Source organism: Bos indicus, chromosome 29 (assembly GCF_029378745.1).
Source record: "Bos indicus isolate NIAB-ARS_2022 breed Sahiwal x Tharparkar chromosome 29, NIAB-ARS_B.indTharparkar_mat_pri_1.0, whole genome shotgun sequence".
In the NCBI taxonomy this organism is placed as follows: domain Eukaryota; kingdom Metazoa; phylum Chordata; class Mammalia; order Artiodactyla; family Bovidae; genus Bos; species Bos indicus.
In genome coordinates, this window is record NC_091788.1 from 45,079,311 (window position 1) to 45,098,543 (window position 19,233).

General features: G+C 51.7%; 1 protein-coding gene across 4 annotated transcripts in view; it reads left to right on the forward strand.

Moving 5' to 3' along the window:
• Positions 1–19,233, forward strand: part of BBS1 (Bardet-Biedl syndrome 1) — a 23,457-nt gene continuing 4,224 nt past the window's right edge. Inside the window, exons 1-18 of one of the 4 annotated variants that reach the window (XR_002180172.2) lie at positions 1–1,443; positions 1,782–1,858; positions 1,975–2,009; positions 5,114–5,386; positions 5,501–5,547; positions 5,694–5,732; positions 5,858–5,930; positions 7,492–7,623; positions 8,332–8,438; positions 9,988–10,108; positions 10,273–10,431; positions 11,560–11,629; positions 12,201–12,359; positions 13,237–13,370; positions 14,299–14,433; positions 15,203–15,289; positions 15,508–15,681; positions 16,132–17,497. Coding sequence is in view for 2 of the 4 variants with exons in the window: in XM_019955218.2 (XP_019810777.2) it covers positions 1,172–1,443; positions 1,782–1,858; positions 1,975–2,009; positions 5,114–5,386; positions 5,501–5,547; positions 5,694–5,732; positions 5,858–5,930; positions 7,492–7,623; positions 8,332–8,438; positions 9,988–10,108; positions 10,273–10,431; positions 11,560–11,629; positions 12,201–12,359; positions 13,237–13,370; positions 14,299–14,433; positions 15,203–15,289; positions 15,508–15,594 (2,007 nt within the window). In the remaining 2 variants the exon portion in view is untranslated. Of the gene's footprint in view, positions 1,444–1,781; positions 1,859–1,974; positions 2,010–5,113; positions 5,387–5,500; positions 5,548–5,693; positions 5,733–5,857; positions 5,931–7,491; positions 7,624–8,331; positions 8,439–9,987; positions 10,109–10,272; positions 10,432–11,559; positions 11,630–12,200; positions 12,360–13,236; positions 13,371–14,298; positions 14,434–15,202; positions 15,290–15,507; positions 17,498–19,233 lie in introns of those variants that run through there. The other 3 variants (XR_011564890.1, XM_019955218.2, XM_019955219.2) reach the window with 3 other exon arrangements.

Genomic DNA, 19,233 nt, shown 5'->3' on the forward strand with positions numbered 1-19,233 from the left:
AATGGCACCCCACTCCAGTACTCTTGCCTGGAAAATCCCATGGATGGAGGAGCCTGGAAGGCTGAAGTCCATGGGGTCTCGGAGAGTCGGACACGGTTGAGCAACTTCACTTTCACTTTTCACTTTCACGCATTGGAGAAGGAAATGGCAACCCACTCCAGTGTTCTTGCCTGGAGAATCCCAGGGACGGGGGAGCCTGTTGGGCTGCTGTCTATGGGGTCGCACAGAGTCGGACATGACTGAAGTGACTTCACTTATGGTTTTTCCAGTAGTCATGTATGGATGTGAGAGTTGGACCATAAAGAAGGCTAAGAGCTGAAAAACCAATGCTTTCTGATAGTGGTGTTGGAGAAGACTCTTGAGAATTCCTTGGACAGCAAGGAGATCAAACCAGTCATTCCGTAAGGAAATCAATCCCGAATATTCATTGAAAGGACTGGTGCTGAAGCTGAAGCTCCATTACTTTGGCCACCTGATGTGAAATGCCAACTCATTAGAAAAGACTCTGATGCTGGGAAAGATTGAAAGCAGGAGGAAGAGGGGGCAACAGAGGATGAGATAGTTGGATGGCATCACTGATTCAATGGACATGAGTTTGAGCAAACTCCAGCAGATAGTGAAGGACAGGGAAGCCTGGCTTACTGTAGTCTGTGGGGTCGCAAAGAGTTGGACAGAACTGAGTGACTGAACAGCAACAACAAAAAAAATTGGAACACCTCAATCCTAGAATTTAATCTTTTTTCCTTTTAATTTATTTTTGGCTGCTGGAGTACAGGCTCTAGGACTGGGGCTTCAATACTTGCCACAGAGGGGCAGAGTCAGAAGTTGTGGCCGACACAGTTGCTCTGTGGCATGTGGGATCTTCCCAGACCAGATCTTTTTCTAAATGGAACAGGTGTTTCCTTCATTGGCAGACAGATGGCTTCTTTACCACTGAGCCACCAGGGAAGCCCAGGAGTTAATCCCTTAAACTTTGGGTTTTGTTTCTCTATCCTAGACCTCGAGAGTAAGCAGGGAAGAAAGGACGCGGCCCCTTTTCCACCCAGGTAACCGTGAGGATGAGCGGACGAGTTAGTTTTGCTGTTGATAAACCGGAGAAGGGCACCTCTCCAGGCCTCAAAGCTCAAGGGGCCCGTGGCTGAGCCAGAGGTGCAGGGCCTAGAAGCTCCTGATGGGAAGAATCAGAGATAAATTATATAAGTCGGAACGAGGGATTGCATCTCAGCTGGTGGAAACCCCGGCAAGGACCAGCGCAACTTGCTCAGGAGCCTCTCTGTCCCGGGCCGGAAAGTTGAGCGCCCGGAACCTTGATACGCGAGCTTCCCCCCAACCCGGAAGCTTTTGGGCACTGCGCGGCGGCTGGCCACAGCCGGTTGCCAGGGTGACCCCTGGAAAGATGGCTGCTACGTCTTCGTCGGATTCAGACGGCGGCAAAGGCGAGAGGTGAAGGCTGCGATCCTTGAGACCCCTTTTCCTACATATGTAAAGAAGGTGCCCCGGTCCCTGGGATCTGGGCTCCTGCGAGTCTCAGCAGCGCTGGCAGTCCTTTAAAGATCACATAGGGAAACTGACACCCAGGGAGTGAATGGGTGTGTGTGGGTGACTCGAGAGCTGCGATGGGGGAGCCGGAACTTGGACCCAGACTCTATACCCCTAGTTCAGAGCTCCCTACATACCTCATTCCCAGAAACAAGTTCCCGCAAAATGTTCTTCCTTCCCTTGGAATTCATCATCTGCCCCGCCCTCGCCCCTGTCCCCCAACTCTGTCCCTCTTCTCCCAGCAGTGAGGCCAATTCGAAATGGCTGGACTCGCTCAGCGATTCCATGGCGAACATCCACACCTTTTCCGCCTGCCTGGGTGAGTCTCTGGGACCAGGAACCCTGGTTCTGGGGAGACCGGGGTGTCAGATGGTCCTAGAGTTAAGCTTCTAGGATGCTGAGACCCTGGTTTATGGCCCTTTTTATGTTTTCCAGCGCTGGCCGATTTTCACGGGGACGGGGAGTACAAGGTAAGCCTGTCACCCCAGAAGTGAGGTTTCCTGATAGTTCCAAAGAAGCTCAACGTAATCTGGAATTCATGTGCACTTTGAAAAAGCACGTTTAGTGTTACACTTTATTTTTAACGTGGAAGTGGAGAGAACCTGTTGATTTCATATGACAGACTGCAGAAAGTACAGCTAAACAAAATGCTGCTGGAGATTATACTAAGACAAAGCCTTTTCATTTTGTTGACGTTAATTCTTGGCTGGAAGGGTGCATCCCATGGTTGGGGGCGGGGCGTTAGAATCTGGAGGGAATTTAGACAGGGAGGAGACTGAGAGTTTTATGTTTATCAAAAGGGTATGCATTTTAAGGTTAGCCGTGAGCTGATCATCTTGAAGCTGGATGATGGCTATTTGGGGGTTTGTTATATGAGTCTCTAGTTTTGTATATGACTGAAATTTTTCATAATAAAAAGATTAAAATTAAGATAAAAATATAAAGATAAGTAAAGAAATAAAAAATTTTAAAGGCACAGATTTTTTTAAAGGTTGAGAAATTATTGATCTAAAAGAAAGGAAGTTAACATATATTGAGTAATCATTTCTGGACTAGACCCTCTTTGAGGCATTTTCACATACATAGATACTGTTTATCTCCATTTTGTTAGTGGGAAAATAGATTCCAAAAGGCTGAGTTTACCGAGTTTGTAAAAGGTGGCAGACCTGGGCCTGTCAAATTCCCCATCACATGTTCCATTACAGCTCAGCCCTCACCAAGGGCAATGAACCTACAATGGATATGTTATGATGGCAGCTAGAAAGGAGTCATATCCTGCTTGGACAGTGCAGTAAGATTCGTGGCTTTGGCCCCCAAATCTCTGTCCATAGAGCATTCAACAATTAGCAAGCATACAGTGAACCCCTTGGTTAAGGGAATGGCAGTCCACTCCAGTATTCTTGCCTGGAGAATCCCATGGACAGAGAAGCCTGACGGGGTACAGTCCATGGGGTTGCAAAGAGTCGGACACAACTGAGCTACTAACACACACAGTGAACCTCTCCTGTGTGTAAGTTGTTGTGCAGACACTAAACTGAGAAATGAATCAGTCCACAGTCAGAAGGAAATACGGATACTGTCCTTGATTCATCCACAGTGTTGACTGAACACCTGGTGTATCCTTGGTGCTGGGTTGACGGCAGTGACGGGTAGAGAAATCACAGACCGCATGTGCTTAGTTGCTCAGTTGTGTCCTACTCTTTGCAGCCCCATGGGCTGCAGCCTGCCAGGCTCCTCTGCCCTAAACTGGAGGCAGGAGGAGGCAGTGCTACGTGAACTGTGCTGAAGGATGAATGAAGTGTGTCAAGAAGGCACGGAAGAGGGGAGGGCATCAGGCAGAGGGAACTGCACAGACAGAGGCAGAGACGCTTGCAAACTCACAGCGTATTTGTAGAGAGGAAATTGCTTTCGAACTGTGGTGTTGGAGAAGACTCTTGAGAGTCCCTTGGACTGCGAGGAGATCCAACCAGTCCACCCTAAGGAGATCAGTCCTGGGTGTTCATTAGAAGGACTGATGTTGAAGCTGAGACTCCAGTACTTTGGCCACCTCATGCGAAGGAGCTGACTCATTGGAAAAGACTCTGATGCTGGGAAAGATTGAGGGCAGGAAGAGAAGGGGACGGCAGAGGATGAGATGGTTAGATGGCATCACCAACTCAATGGACATGGGTTTGGGTGTACTCCAGGAGTTGGTGATGGACAGGGAGGCCTGGCGTGCTGCGGTTCATGGGGTCACAAAGAGTCGGACACGACTGAGCGACTGAACTGAACTCAAATTGAACATTAGAAAGTTGAGGCCAATATAAAATAGTAGTTAAAACCACTGGCTTTGTTTTTTTTAATTTTTGGCTGTACCCTGCAGCATGTGGGACCCTAGTTCCCCAACCAGGAATCAAACTCATGCCCCTTGCATTGGAAGGCAGAGTCTTAAACACTGGACTTCCAGGGAAGTCCCAAGACCACTGGCTTTGGATTCAGACAGACCTAGGTTCAAGACCTAACTGTACCACCTACTAGCTGTGTGACTTTGACCTAACATCTCTAAGCCTTATAGTTTCCTCATTTGTGAATTGGGGCTAATAATTTTATCTACCTCACAGGTTGTTGACAGATTAAATAAAAGAGTACATGAAGTTACTGGTGTGGCTTCTGGCACACTGAGCATGCTCAGAATCCAGGCATTCTGTGGCAGCCTGCATTCTGGCTGGAGCATAGCATGGATGGGGAAGTGATAGAAAACCTGTTGGGATCCAGATCAGAGGGGCCTTGCAGGCTTCACTCAGGAGAATGGGCTTGCATGGCAGCTGCAGCGGCTTGGCGGGTAGATATACAAGAGCTCGGTTCTCCTTTGTGGGTTGCACGTCCCACTCTGTGCACTTGGTTCTGCTCCTTTGCCGTTTGAAAGCCAGGCCTCAGAGCCCACATGTGAGTTTCAGGCCCCCCAGTGACCTCAGTCATTGTCCCAGTGTGTAGAACAGTGTCTGGCATGGAGCAAGCCCTGAAGAAACACTTACTGAACAAATACTGAAAGTATCAGCTGCCCCCTGTTCCTCACTAGGCTCTGTGGTTCGCTGTCTCCTTTGACTTGCACTACAAGTGTCCTGCAGTGTGCACGGGTGCGTGTTAAGTTGCTGTAGTTGTGTCCAACTCTGTGCGACCCCATGGACTAGCCTGTCAGGGTCCTCTGTCCATGGAATTCTCCAGGCATGAATACTGGAGTGGGTTGCCATGCCCTCCTCTAGGGGATCTTCCTGACCCAGCAGGGATTGAGCCTGAGTCTTTTTGGTCTCCTGCATTAGCGGGCAGGTTTATTTATTTATTTTTTAACCACTAGCACGACTTGGGAAGCCCTGTCATGTGGTAGGTATTCCCATTTTGCAGGTGGGAAAACTGGCTCAGGAAGTCATTTTTCCCAAGGTCACACAGCTTGCAAAGCCTTTGCCCTCCTCCCACCCACCTGTGGTACACTCTGAGTATATATGGATGTGCACCAGCAAAAAGCTAAGCCCAAGAAGAGGGGCAGTAGGGGTGTCTTTAGCCGCTAAGCCTGGAATCAGCCAGCCTCTCTCTGCAGCTGGCCATGGGAGACCTTGGCCCAGATGGGCGGCAGCCCCGCCTGAAGGTGCTTAAAGGACACACACTGGTGAGCCAGAAACCGCTACCCGACCTGCCAGCCGCTGCTGTCACCTTCCTCATGGCGTCACACGAGCCCCGGACTCCAGCACTGGCAATCGCATCAGGCCCTTGTGTGTATGTGTATAAGAATCTCAAGCCCTACTTCAAGTTCAGCCTGCCCTCGCTGCCTACAAACCCCCTGGAACAAGACCTTTGGAATCAGGCCAAAGAGGTAAGTGGCATGGGGGATGAGAGCAAGAAGGCAGAGGTGGCTGCTGCAGGTGGGCCTCATTCCCTGCCTGGCTCTGGAGCTCACAGGCTCTACCTTCTTCCCATGGTGGCACAGGACCAGATTGACCCCTTGACCCTGAAGGAGATGCTGGAGGGCATCAGGTGAGAGCCCACTGTCCCCTTTATGTGCCTCCCTCACCCCCCAGTTCCTACTCCTTCATCCCAGAGCCCACTGTCTGACACCCCCCTCCCCCAACACTGGGCCTGTTTCTCAACTCAACCTGCTGGGATGGTCCCTCTCCTTACAGGGAGAAGGCAGAGGTACCTTTGTCTGTACAGTCACTCAGGTAAGGGCCCTCTGGACGGCCAGGGCTCCAGAAGCTCCCTGGGAGGGCAGGGGGAGAGGCTGTGGAGTGGCCTTGGAGGGCAGGCAGGCCCCGGGCGCACAGATGCCCCTACTCTGTGTGTCCAGGTTTCTGCCGCTGGAGCTGAGTGAAATGGAGGCGTTTGTGAACCAGCACAAATCCAAGTCCATCAGGCGGCAGGTACTGCCCCCTCTCATTTCCCTGTAAAAAATACAGTTTTATAAACAGACCATATAAAGCCAAACCTGACGAGTTTTACTTTGCAGTTTTCCTTCCAGCCTGAGCTGCCTATGTAGTCTGCAGGGCTTCTCCATTTCAGTTAGCAGTGACAGCTTTGAGTTGATAGATACAGTTATGTAACTTACATAACTTTTATCATCTTGGTAGTAAAGGTAAAATATTTTCATTAGGGAAAATTTTGAAAATAGAAATACAAAGGAGAAATACAAGTGACTATACTCTTACTACTCAGAGTACTCTTACCATTTTGATACATTTCGTTCATAAGTAGGCCTTTATATCCTGCTTCCCTTGAGCACATAACATTGTATCTTGAGCATTAGTCTTGAAGAACTCCATTTTTAGTGGCCCCTTGATCATTTCATTGATGATTCATTATTCATTCATAATTTAACTATTCGGTACAGATCATTGGTCAGAAGTGTTTCCTTTTTATTCACTTCATATTTTTCTTAGTTAGGATTTTAATGACTTTATTGATAGACCTACTCATTGATGAGCTCCAGTGGTTCCTGACCTTGGGGGCTGAGCCTTGTCCAGGGATGGGCTTTCAGAGCTGTCCCTGCATTTCAGAGCCACATAGGAACCACCCACTTGCTATAGAGGACATTTGAGCTGAACACGTTGACCAACGCATGCCTCCATGTTTGGCTAGCTGTAGATCATTCCCTGAGAAACATTGTTCTCTCCTGCTGATCAGCAGCTCAGATCCACAATTGTCACTATCTCTGAGTACTTTTAAAATGAGGAAGTGAGTTAAGTATTGCTTAAAAGATGCAGTGTGGGGGAGGCCATCTTCCCAGGTATGCATCGTGGCTACCTGGTTGGGAGCCACTAGCATCCACATTTCTGTAACTTTTCTCCTTCCACTAGGCTTTGAGGATTCTTCTTTTTTTTATCTTAAAGGTAGTCATTCAGTGAACAGCTTTATCCAGAGAAACATCTTAGTCCTGCTAAATTATTTCCATGGGAGAAATTCCTAAAAAGGGGATCATCTCCTCTCTTGTTTTCTCTCCAATCACAATTAGAAGAACATATGCCCACTGTAGAAACTGCAGAAAAGCCCAATGAAGAAATTAAACCCTGCCTGTGATGTCATTGTCCAGAGATAACCAGTGTTTGTATTTAAAGGTTTAGCTTTCCACGGTTCTTTTTATTCATATGTTTTTTAAACTGTGATAATACTAATGTAACTTTTAATCTGTATTTTCTCTTAATACATTAGAAACATTCTCTCTGTCATTGAATCTTTTTTTAAAATCTGATTTTGGTAAATGACTGTGTGGTTTTTGATCATACAGTTTATAATTGACTTAGAGAATCCTGTTTTGTTAGGAAATTAGGTTTGCTGCAATCAACACTTTTGTAGATAAATCTTCTGTCACAGCTCTAAGACTCTTCTTCCTCCTTTGCCCTCTTTCTTTCTGGGGCGTCCTGGGAGGAGCTGGGGTGGGAGATGGTGTGAGGGGATCTCCTGGGTGACCCTGGAGTCCTTCTGCAGACAGTCATCACCACCATGACCACCTTAAAGAAGAACCTGGCTGACGAGGACGCTGTGTCCTGCCTGGTGCTGGGCACTGAGAACAAGGAGCTCCTGGTGCTAGACCCGGAGGCCTTCACCATCCTGGCCAAGGTCAGTGTGGGGGTTCTGGCCCTGTGCACACCCAAGGCCCAGGCTCCATTCCCTCCCCTCCCCCAAATCTCTTGCCCCAGTTAGTTAGTTCTTGGTGATACCTGTTCATTGTAGACAGTTGTAAAATGTAGACGGGCATAAAGAAGACAGACAACCCCAAATCCTACGACTCACGCATGTCTTCTGTGAAAGTTTTGGCACAAGTCCTTGTAGACATTTTCATATTTAGACACAGGTATATAACTTTCAATATTTTTTTCTTTTTTTTACAAAAACAGCCCATGCTGTAGGATCCTGAAACCTGCTATTTTCAAGCAGCAGTAGCTCATCAGTATCTTTCCATGTCCATATTAAACCACGTCAGCCTTTGCAGAGGCCGCTTAACATCGATTATATAAATATTCTGCAATTTCTTTACCCTGTTGCCAATTGTATGTTTAAGTTATTTTCAGTTTCTTGCTATCATTAACCACCACCACAGCAGGCTTCCTTGCCAAACATCTTTGTGTGCTTATCTAAATACCTCCTTACATGCATTCCTAAAGTAGACTTAAAGGTTTGCTACCTGTTCCCCTCCAGAGAAACTGTTTGTTTTAAACTGTGCCCAGGAGGGTGTGAGTGAGGAGAGGGGCACTTAGAGGAGTGGTGTCAGGTCAGGGAGGGGGGCCGGGGCTCCAGAGAAACCGGGGTGTTTGAGTCTCTCTGCAGATGAGCCTCCCCAGCGTCCCTGCCTTCCTGGAGGCTTCTGGCCAGTTTGATGTGGAGTTCCGTCTTGCCGCTGCCTGCCGCAACGGGAGCATCTATATACTGAGAAGGTAGCCACATCCGAGCTCTCTAGGGTCAGAAGGAACATCTCAGAAACCTAGTGGTTTCGAGGGCTGGCAAGATGAGCAGGGCTTTGGAGTGAGAATGTGGGACTGGAAAGAGCCCAGAACTTCATAGGAGGCAGAGCCCTTGAGCGTAAGGGATGTCTGGAGGCTTGTCCCGTGGGGCCTGGCAAAGTGAGAGACTAGGCTGGGTGGCTGTGACACCAGCAGTGCAGTCAGATATTAGATAAAAATGGTCTTTCCTATTTGTTCTCTTGCTTTTATAGTTACGGGAAATTTCCTTATGCATTAGTTTGATGTTTCTTAACAGTCATTCTTTTAATTCAAGAAATGTTTTTGAGTACCTGCTATGAATTAAGCATTGCATGAGGTATTGGGGATATATTGATGAACAAAATACGTAGTCCCTACCCTTGTGGGAAGACATGTTAAGACCAAGATTATATTACAAACTGGATACGTGCTATGGAGGAAAAGTACTGGCTCAGTGAGGGATAAAAGGGGGTCAGGGTGATCAGCAAATGCCTGTCTGAAGAGATTACTTGAAGGTTAAGAAGGATCCAGTTCAAAAAAGTGGAGCAAGAGTTACAGGCAGAGAGCACGTAAGCGAACTCGGTGGGAAAGGCATTGGCATGTGCCACTTGAGCTTGGTGGCAAGAGATGACATAGCGATCAGGTCGACTCACGCAGGACCTAGTAGGACATGGTGAAGATTCTGGGTTTCATCTGCAGGGGAATGGAAAACCATTATGGGGTTTGACTCAGGAGATGCGATGAATGACATGATCCACGTCCATTTCGGAGGGTAGATTGGGATTAGGCCCAGAGACCAATGGAAACCTCTTCAGATGAGTCTTCAGATGGGCGATGTCTCTGGCTTAGACTTAAGAAAGGTGGGCCAGAGTCTTTCTGGATAAGAGAAATAAGATTCAGATGCCAGGAAACTGAAAACTCTGCATTCACACAGAGCAAACTCCTCCTGCTTTTCTGATAAATTACTAAACTATTATATTAAATGGAATCTCAGTCCATTACTTCGTCTCACCTGAGGTACACTCGCTGTAAACTGGTTAATGCCAAGTTATCACACAGATCACCATAGTGAAGTTGGGAGGAAGACCAGGAGGGAAAATACACATTCTGTTATCCAAGGTCATGCAGCTACTAAGTCCTAGAGGTGGAACTCGTTCCTGGGTCCTCTGCTTGTGGGCCAAGGCTGCTCCCAGGATCATCTGTGGGGCCTGGAAAGAGGAGGGTCAGCCAGGGCAGGAGAGAAGGTTTCTGGGCTGAGAGTGAGTGAGTGAGTGAGCGTTAGTCACTCAGTTACTCTGCGATCCCATGGACTGTAGCCCTCCAGGCTCCTCTGTCCATGGGGATTCTCCAGGCAAGAGTACTGGAGTGGGTTGCAATGCCCTCCTCCTGGGGATCTTCCCAACCCAGGGATAGAACCTGAGTCTCCTGCATTGCAAGCAGGTTTTTTACCGTATGAGCCACCAGGGAAGCCCTGGGGCTGGGAGTGTGTGTCTTCATTCCACAGAGACTCCAAGCGTCCCAAGTACTGCATCGAGCTGGGCGCCCAGCCTGTGGGGCTTGTCGGTGTACACAAAGTCCTGGTGGTGGGCAGCAACCAAGACAGCCTGCACGGCTTCACCTACAAGGTGTGATCGCACGGCAAGCACCCCCAAAGCCTTCCACCTGCGTCTCCTCAGTCCCCCTCAGCAGGCGAGCCCTTCTGGCATTCCCTTCCCAGCAACTCCAGCCACCCCTTCTTTCCCCTTCTCAGCGCTGAGCCCCCAGCAGACACTTAGCTGTTCCCTCCCAGGGTAAGAGGCTGTGGACAGTGCAGATGCCTGCAGCCATCCTGGCCATGAACCTCCTGGAGCAGCACTCCCGGGGCCTGCAGGCCGTCATGGCTGCGCTGGCCAACGAAGAGGTCCGCATTTACCATGACAAGGTCCTACTCAACGTCATCCGCACGCCGGTGAGCTGCTGACTCCTCCCTGCCCCGCTCCCACCTTTGGGGCTCACTCACTGCCTCTCTGATCCCACTCCCCTGCCACCCTTAAATTTTGATGTATTTTGAAAACGTTTATGCACAACTCACTATATTGAAAGGATAAAACAATGACCGAATCCTTATTGTCGAGGGACTTGTAGTCTAAGGTGCGAGCCAGCCAGAAACACAGCTGATTCAAATACAAGACAGACTAAAGCAGACCAAAGCCCAGAAAAGGCACAGAGACAGACTATAGTGACTGGGGACGGGGGATGGCGGGGTGGGGTGGTGAGAGATACATAGGGATGGAACTCAGGAGCCATTTCACAGAGCAAATGACAATTCAGCTGGTCCTTGAAGCAGTTTGCTTTGAGAAATGGAGTGGATAAATGAAGGTGCAATATTCCAGACTGGAAATAACATGAACAGCGGCTGAGAGGCATGAGTGTTCTTGATAAAGGAATCCAGGTAGTTTGATGAATTTGGACCAGAGTTTTTCAAACAGAGTTTTGAGTCATCAGATCGATTTAATGAACCAGTATCAGAACCAGAAAAAAGTTCAGAGTGTATCACATGTGAAACTTTTGTGTATGTGTAAAGTGTCATATGTCGCAATATAAAATTTGAAAGCAGCTGGTTTGGACCACAGGCTCTCGGGAGCGCAGGCGGTGTGGTGTACAGGTTGGGGAAAGGACAAAGAGAAAAGGCAGGTTGGAGTCAAATATGGAAGGCCTTGAATGTAAACGAGGAGGGCAAAAACCATTGGAGGTTTTTCAGCCAAGAATAGACATGGTCATATTTGTATTTTGAAAGGCAACGGAAGCAGCTGTTTGAAGGACAGACTGGGGAGAAAGATGGCTGGGAGATGTGTTAGAAAGCTGAACTCAGAGGCCAGTGATGTTCAGTCTGGAACTATGGCCATGACTGAGCAGGGGGCAGGGTGGGAGATTAGAAATACAGGAAATATTTCAGAGGCAGCATAGCCCCCGGCCTCACCTCACATTTCACCTCGTACATCATATGTGGGGTCTCCCACCTTTGTCCCCCCTCCTCCCAGTCCTGTTCTCTTCACTGAGATCTTTTCCCAACTGAACTCTGGTGTTTCCACCATAGGAGGCAGTGACCAGCCTTTGCTTTGGCCGCTATGGGCGGGAGGATAACACCCTTATCATGACTACACTAGGTAAGGGGGTCAGGCCTGGTGAGGGTTTTAGAGGTGGGAGTCTGCGGGACAGGCCAGACCCTGGGAAGGAAGAGGTGCACGTGAACACGGGCGGGCCTGGGTTTGGGAAGCAAGGCCTGCCTACAGACACCATCCCGTCTGGGGCTGGGCCTTCACTGGGGACAGCTCATTAGCAGTTTGATGTCACTACCTGGGGCCAGGCCCTGGCTGTGTCTCCAGTTCACCCCAGTATCTGCCACAATGCCAGGAACATCAAAATAGTCAGTAAATAACTGCTAGGAACTCTCCTGGCGGTCCAGTGGTTAGAACTCCATGCTTCCACTGCGGGCGACCCAGGTTTGATCCCTGGTCAGGGAACTAAGATCCCGCAAGCCAAGTGGCTTTCCCAAGCAACTAAATAACTGCTAAATGAATGAATGCATTACTGGCAGGACACACTTCATTCCTTTCAGAGACCCACAGTCTCAACGAGAAGACAGAAGAGGATCAACACGAGGCAGACTGGGGAGAAAGAACGGGACTGTCGGGTGGGCCTGGGGAGGACACATATGCCGTCTGCCCTCTTGCCTAGGTGGTGGCCTGATCATCAAGATCCTCAAGCGCACAGCGGTGTTTGCCGAGGGGGGCGGTGAGGCCGGCCCCCCACCAAGCCAGGCCATAAAACTCAACGTGCCCCGGAAGACCCGGCTGTACGTGGACCAGACACTGCGAGAGCGGGAAGCCGGTACCGGTGAGGCTCAGGCCGAGTCCCTCCCCTCCTCCTCCTCAATTGGTCCAAAGTGGCAGCAACTGGCTGAATGCCACCCGGGTGCCCTGAGCAGCAGGAGGAGACCTGGGCGAACCAGGCAGGTCTCATGCCTATAGCGTCCCAGAGACAGCCTAGGAGGTACACCCTGCCAACAAAGAACTAGAGCTCAAGGTAGAGGGTGCTGCGGCTGCCCTTCGAGTTCAGAGGAGGGAGCAGCCGCTTCTAGGTGCAGAAATTCTCGTAAGAGCAGTAGAATTTGATCAAGGTTCTTCCTTTTCCTGTTTGATCTTTCATGCTCTTTTGTTCGTTCAGTACCTATGATTATGCCAGGCCTTGTGCCAGGTGCCTTGGATTAGGCCAGTCCCTACCTAAAGAGCTCAGTAGACCTTGCTAACTTCACATAGCATGACAGGTGCGGAAGTCTCTGCGGAGTGCTTTTGAGGCGCACAAGAGAATGTGTTTGCCTGGGAGCCTAGCAAAGGCTTTAGAGAGAGATGACATTGGATTTGACTCTAAAAGATGATTACAAGTCCACCAGCCAGACAGGGACAGGGAAGGGCGATTTTGGCAGAGGCCTGGGTAAAGGCACAGGGCCCTGCCTGGGTTCAACCAGGAGCCAACAAAGGAGGCCAAGACTGCGCGGGCGGCCGGGTGGTGGGAGAAGCCGGGCAGAGGGGCAGGGAGCGGTCCGCAGCATCCAGAGGCTGGCTGTGGGACCTCGGCCTCCTGTTGCACGCTCCCAGCCTCTGCTCACCGTGCCTTCCTCTCACCCTGTCCCCACGGCAGCCCGAGCGGGAGCCTCCTCCCCGCGCTGCCCCCCTCCCGCCTCACCGTCAGCCCCTTGTGTCCCTCCCCTCAGCCATGCACCGGACCTTCCAGGCGGACCTCTACCTGCTGCGCCTCCGGGCGGCCCGTGCCTACGTGCAGGCCCTTGAGTCCAGCCTGAGCCCCGTGTCTCTGACGGCCCGGGAGCCGCTCAAGCTGCACGCTGTGGTGAGCTTTCGGGTTGGGGGTGGTGGGCCACCTCAGGGCCAGAGGGGCAGAAGTCAGGGGTGGGCGGGAACCCCTCAGGCCAGAGCCGGTTCCAAGGCAACTAGGCCCCATGCCCCTTGTCACCTGCCCACAGACTCAGGGACCAAGACCTCCTCTGTGGGCACTCTCGCCTTCTCTCACCTGTGCCGCCTCTTCCACTCAGCTGGCCGCAGAGCAGGCACACTCTCCAGCCCCCTCATTCCACGTGGGACCTCAGACAAGCCCCCAGATGTGGGACCTGGCCCCCAGGTGGTCACATTGGGACGTTTCTTCCCAGGAGCCTGGAGGGACTCTTCAGGAGTCTGTTCACTTCAGTAACTGCCGGCAGCCCGAGGAGGTCGGACTGCCTGGTGCAGGGATGGGGCGCCCTGGGACTTCCACAGGCACGAGGAGGACGAGGAGCCCTTAGACACGCTGACCTCAAGGTCCTCAGGCCTCCAGCCAGCTCTGAGTGGCTCCCTGAGGTGTGCGGTCTGATCCAGTTGGGGTTCTAGTCTCTCTTTGTCTGAAGACAGTGGAGAGCTCCAGAGAGGAAGAGGCTACAGAGCACAGGGGGGAAGAGGGAGAAAGTGAAATCACCGCAGCCCCCAGAGGACGTGCGGTCGAGGCGGGCAGGGCCGCAGGGCGGCACAGGCAGGGGCCAGGCCTGTTTGCCCAGGCCAGCTCTGCCTCCCGCTCGCCTTCTCCTCCTGAGGCTGCCACTCAACTCTGTACCCACGGAGCCAAGCTTCTGAGCTCTGGGCCTTCTGATGGACAATGCTTTAAAGCAGTTGGAGGAGGGTGACTTGATGCGGATGAGGAAGCAGGCAGGCAGGTCCAGGGTCGACCTTCTCAGGACCCAAGCCCACAAGGTCCTAAGTGCTTTCTCCCCTCCCCACCCTCTCCACAGGTCCAGGGCCTGGGCCCCACCTTCAAGCTCACCCTTCACCTGCAGAACACATCAACAGCCCGCCCCATCCTGGGGCTAGTGGTCTGCTTCCTGTACAACGAGGTGCTCTATGCTCTTCCCCGGGCCTTCTTCAAGGTACTGGCGTGACAAAGGATGGGGTGGGGCCTGATCAGATGCCCACAGGTCAGAGGTGAGGGGGCTGGCAAGTGGCTGCAGCTACAGGGCAGACTAGGGCGCAGCAGGGGCCCTGAGGAGAGCCCCCAAGTTTGCCTGCCCCAGCTGCTTTTCTCCCCGCCTGCACGGGTCTGAGGGCAGCACTCGGAAGGTGCTGGGACAACAGTGAGAATCCAGGCCCCACCTGTGCCTCTCTCAGAAGCCTGTTGGTGCTGGGGGTCCCAGAGCCGCCCTGCTGCCCAGCCCTCCCACAACAAGAATGGGGACCCCAAGGAGAACCTTCCAGAGTGAGGCGCCTGGTGTTTCCCAGGTCCGCATTTGAGCCTTAGTTGGAAGGACCAGAAACCGAGAAGGACTTCGGTATGTGGAAGAAATAGCCCTAGACTTGGTTGGAGGTCAAGAGGTTTAGGGACTTGCCTGGCAGTCCAGTGATTGAGACTCCACACTTCCCCTGCAGGGTTTGATCCCTGGCCAGGGAACTAAAATCCAGCATGCTGTGCCTCACAGCTAAAAAGAAAAAAAGTTTACCTTTAATTATGGACACGCATGCAGCCTTGGGGCGTTCACTCCCCCGCTGAGCCGTGTGCCCCTCGAACGGGCCTGTCACCCCTGCCCGCCCTGCCAGGCAGTGACGTTCAGCTGGGACAGCAGGGTGACAGAGCTTTGAAATCTACCCAACACTGGCTGGGCGTGAGGGCTGACTTCCTCACCTCTTTGTCCCCAAACTTAGGTCCCATTGCTGGTGCCAGGGCTCAACTACCCCCTGGAGACCTTTGTGAAGAGTCTTAGTGACAAGGGCATCTCAGACATCATCAAGGTAGGTTGCCAGTTGGTACTAGTGCAGGGGAGAGTGTGAGTGAGTGTGGACAAGGCCCCAGGTGGCTGCCAAGAAGGGCTGGGTATCTGCACAGCAGAGGCTCCCCTCTCCTTGGACCGAGCCCTGCACTGGGGCTGGTACAGACCAGGCTGTGCTGGCCTCGGGGAGTAGGGGGGGAGGCAGAATGCCCCCTACTGCCATGGCCACCTTCTCCGTAGGTGCTGGTGCTTCGAGAAGGCCAGAGCACACCCCTGCTGAGTGCCCACATCAACATGCCCATGAGTGAGGGGCTGGCAGCTGACTGACCCCACGCTGGGGTTAAAGCCCCAGTGGAACCAGAACCAGGAGGATCCAGCCGCCTCCACTGCGCTGGGCAGAGTCCATAGTCCCAGGTTCGCTCCTGTGTGGCACCATGCTGGGCCGCCACCTCCCTCTCCTCTCCTAGCGCCCCTCCCTCACTACCCCGACCACCGGGTGACCCGCGGCACAGGTCAGTGAGCTCCTTCCTCCTCAGGAAAACCCAGGCGCTGGCCCTGTGGGCTCCTGCCACTCTAGTCTTGTCCCCACTTTCCTCCAGAAAGAACCCCCAGGTCCCAAGGAAGAGTTCTGCAGCAGTTACGCTGAGATGAGGGCATAGGCCCCGCCTTCTCCTCTGCCACTGTCCTTGGGCATGTCTCTTTGCTGCTGCTGCAGAGTTGGCAGGGGCCTGGCCCCAGACAGTCAGAGGCTTTTCTCGGTGACACTGAGCCCCCTGTTGCTCCCTGAGGTGCCAGAGGCTTGGCTGCTGCCAGCTCAGCTTGCAGGCAAAGCACATGCTCTGATCTCCCTCTCTTTCTATTCAGGGGCCCCGGGAATAGCTGCCTTCCCACAGAGGGCCTTTCTGAAGTGTTGGGCTCAGCCAAGGTCTCAGGCCTGTGATGCTCCATGAAGATTGTCAAGGAAGAGGCTGGCACAGGAGGGCAGAGAGTGCCTGGGCAGGGAGCTAGGGGCCCGAGGAGAGGAAGGCTCAGCTTGACAGAGCAGAGATGGGGTCAGGGCACACAGGAGGGGCATCTCTGGGGTCCTGGGGATGGGACTTGGGAGGCAGAAGCCTAGAACTGCCAAACAAAATGCTCCTCTTTGCCCTGGAGCCCAGATCAGTCAGGTGAGTGGCAAGTTCACTGGGCAGTGGCCATTATGTGTGAGATTTGCTGGAAAACCATAGCCCTTAGGTGTTGAATCAGGGATTGAATGAAAGTGCATGTTAAGATCTTAGGGGTCAGAGACGCACAGTCTGGGCCCTTGGTGCCTCCTGGAGTCCCCTAGCTAGTCTGCCTGGCTGACCTGCCAGCTGTCTTTCGGGTCAGTGCTACCCACGGCCGCCCTGAGCCATTTGTAAGCCAGGAGTCCTGTTCGCTGAGGAAGGGCCTTTGCCTTCTGACCAGGTACAGCCTAGCACGTGGCAGACAGCTCAGGCTTGTGGGAAGTAACCAAGTTTCTGGTGTTTCCATTTCCCCAAGTGTAAAAGGAGGCGGTTTGACTAGATTCTGCTCTAATATCCTAGCGTTTGGCAGCCCCTGTAAAGAAACCAGGAGTCAGCTCCAGAAAGGGGATACTTGGCAGGAATAAGCACAGAACTTTTGCTCTTGAGACCAAGGGCCCCACGTTGATGGATTCTGCTGGACAACAGCCTCTGTGCTGGAAATGGTGAGGGACAGCCCATAGCCACGCTCTCCGCAGGGAATGCATTTGGGGCGAGGTTAAGAGAATTAAGGGGTCTGGACCAAAGCAAGAGCCCATCCCCCTCCTGTCTGCATGGTCCAGCCACTCGCAAACATAGACCAGTTAGGTCGGGGTGGCCTGGGGTTCCTCAATCAAGCTGACTGAGGCTCAGGGGAATGAGGAGGAAGTTCAGTATGGAAATGGAAAGACAGGTAGAGGGATCGTCACTGTCAGTCAGATTTCAACCAAACCTGAAGGGTTTTCCAAGAGAGCTCATCGGAGATGGAAGGCCCTTCCCCAGAAGGTATCAAGCCCCTTGTCACTGGAGCTGTGTCACTGTGGTGAGGCCAGATGACCTTACAGTCCCTTTCACCCCTGTGAAGTGATGAACTGTGTGAACTCGGAACGAAGAAGTCTCAACCAGGGTCTCCTCATAGTTATCCAGGATGATGCAAGTGGAGAAACGATCCCGAGGCCCAACCGCTAATATGAATTTACATGATGTGATACTGTGTCGTTGTTCAGTCACTCAGTTGTGTCCGACTCTGCAACCCCATGGACTGCAACATGTCAGGCTTCCCTGTCCTTCACCATCTCCCAGAGCTTGCTCAAACTCAGGTCCATTGAGTCGTGATGCCATCCAACCATCTCGTCCTCTGTCATCCCCTTCTCCTCCTGCCTTCAGTCTTTCCTGGCATCAGGGTCTTTTCCAATGAGTCAGTTCTTCACACCAGGTGGTCAAGGTATTGGAGCTTCAGCTTCAGCATCAGTCCTTCCAGTGAATAGTCACGACTGATTTCCTTTAGGATTGACTGGTTTGATCTCTTTGCTGTCCAAGGGACTCTCAAGAGTCTTCTCCAGCACCACAGTTCAAAAGCATCAATTCTTTGCCGCTCAGCCTTCTTTATGGTCCAGCTCTCACATCCATACATGACTACTGGAAAAACCATAGCTTTGACTAGACGGACCTATTACTTAAAAACACATGAACCACGTGATGTGGACAGTGTAAATAAAGCAGTAGGAAGAGTGCATGATCCCCGTGCCCTCGCTAGAGCTCTGAGAAACGACATTAAGGATGAGGAGAGTGGTGCCTTTTTTTAATGTCAAAAAACATGTACCTACTTAGTACTCTATTTGTACTGAGTCGCTCAGTCACATCTGACTCTTCGCAACCCCATGACTGTCGTCTGCCAGGTTCCTCTGTCCATGGAATTCTCCAGGCAAGAATACTGGAGTGGGTTGCCATTTCCTTCTCCAGAGAACCTTCCCGATGCAGGGATCGAACCTGGGTCTCACACACTGTGGGCAGATTCTTTACTGTCTGAGCAATCAGAGAAGCCCCACTGGGTACTATGGAATCAGGCAATTTATAACAAGGAAACAGCCTCTTCCCATTCCTCAGTACTGTGCCCCTGCTACAATCATTTCCCGCTCTGTTAGCTATTCTGTAAATATGCTTATACAATCTTTGTTGGCTCCCTGTCATAATAGATGGGGCTTTAGCTCTCTTGTGGCAGCACCCTGCCCTCTCCTTTTCTCCCCAGTTAGGTAAATCCATATTCACTATTTAGATTACTACGTGACTGTCCGCAGAGCCAAGAATGGGGCTGTAATTAAATTACCTTTTAGTGTATTATTATTCATGGAGTTAATAGTTGCCCTGTTTTTTTCTCCTTTGCTTAGTTTTCTATGTGTACCAACTGCTGGTTCTTCTCCGACCGGGTCTGACAGGTCCTCTGGGTGCGTCCCTTCATCCCCTGCTTAAGGGAGTGCCATTTGTTCACTAGAACTGCAGCAAGCACTTCTGGGAATTCTGTTTGCCAAGTTCTGGGCCAGATTCCTTAATTCCTGGACCCTGTGTCCTTTTTCGTAGTTCTTTTGTCCTTTTTCGTAGTTCTTTTACCCCTCACCTGGTGAAGCACATCCAGGGGTACCTTCTCTAAAAAGTCACTAAAGTTGGGCTTTCCTGGTGGCTCAGTGATAAAGAATCAGCCTGCAAATGCAGGAGACCTGGGTCTGACCGCTGATCCGGGAGAATCCCACATGCCACAGAGCAACTAAGCCCACGCACCACAACTACTGAGCCTGTGCTCTAGAGCCTGAACCGCAAGTGCTGAATCCCGCATGCCCCAGAGCCTGTGTTCCACAAGAGAAGCCACCGCAGAGAGAAGCCTGCACGCTGCAACTCGAGAGTAGCCCCGCTCGCTCCAACTAGGGAAATGCCACGCAGCAATAGAGAC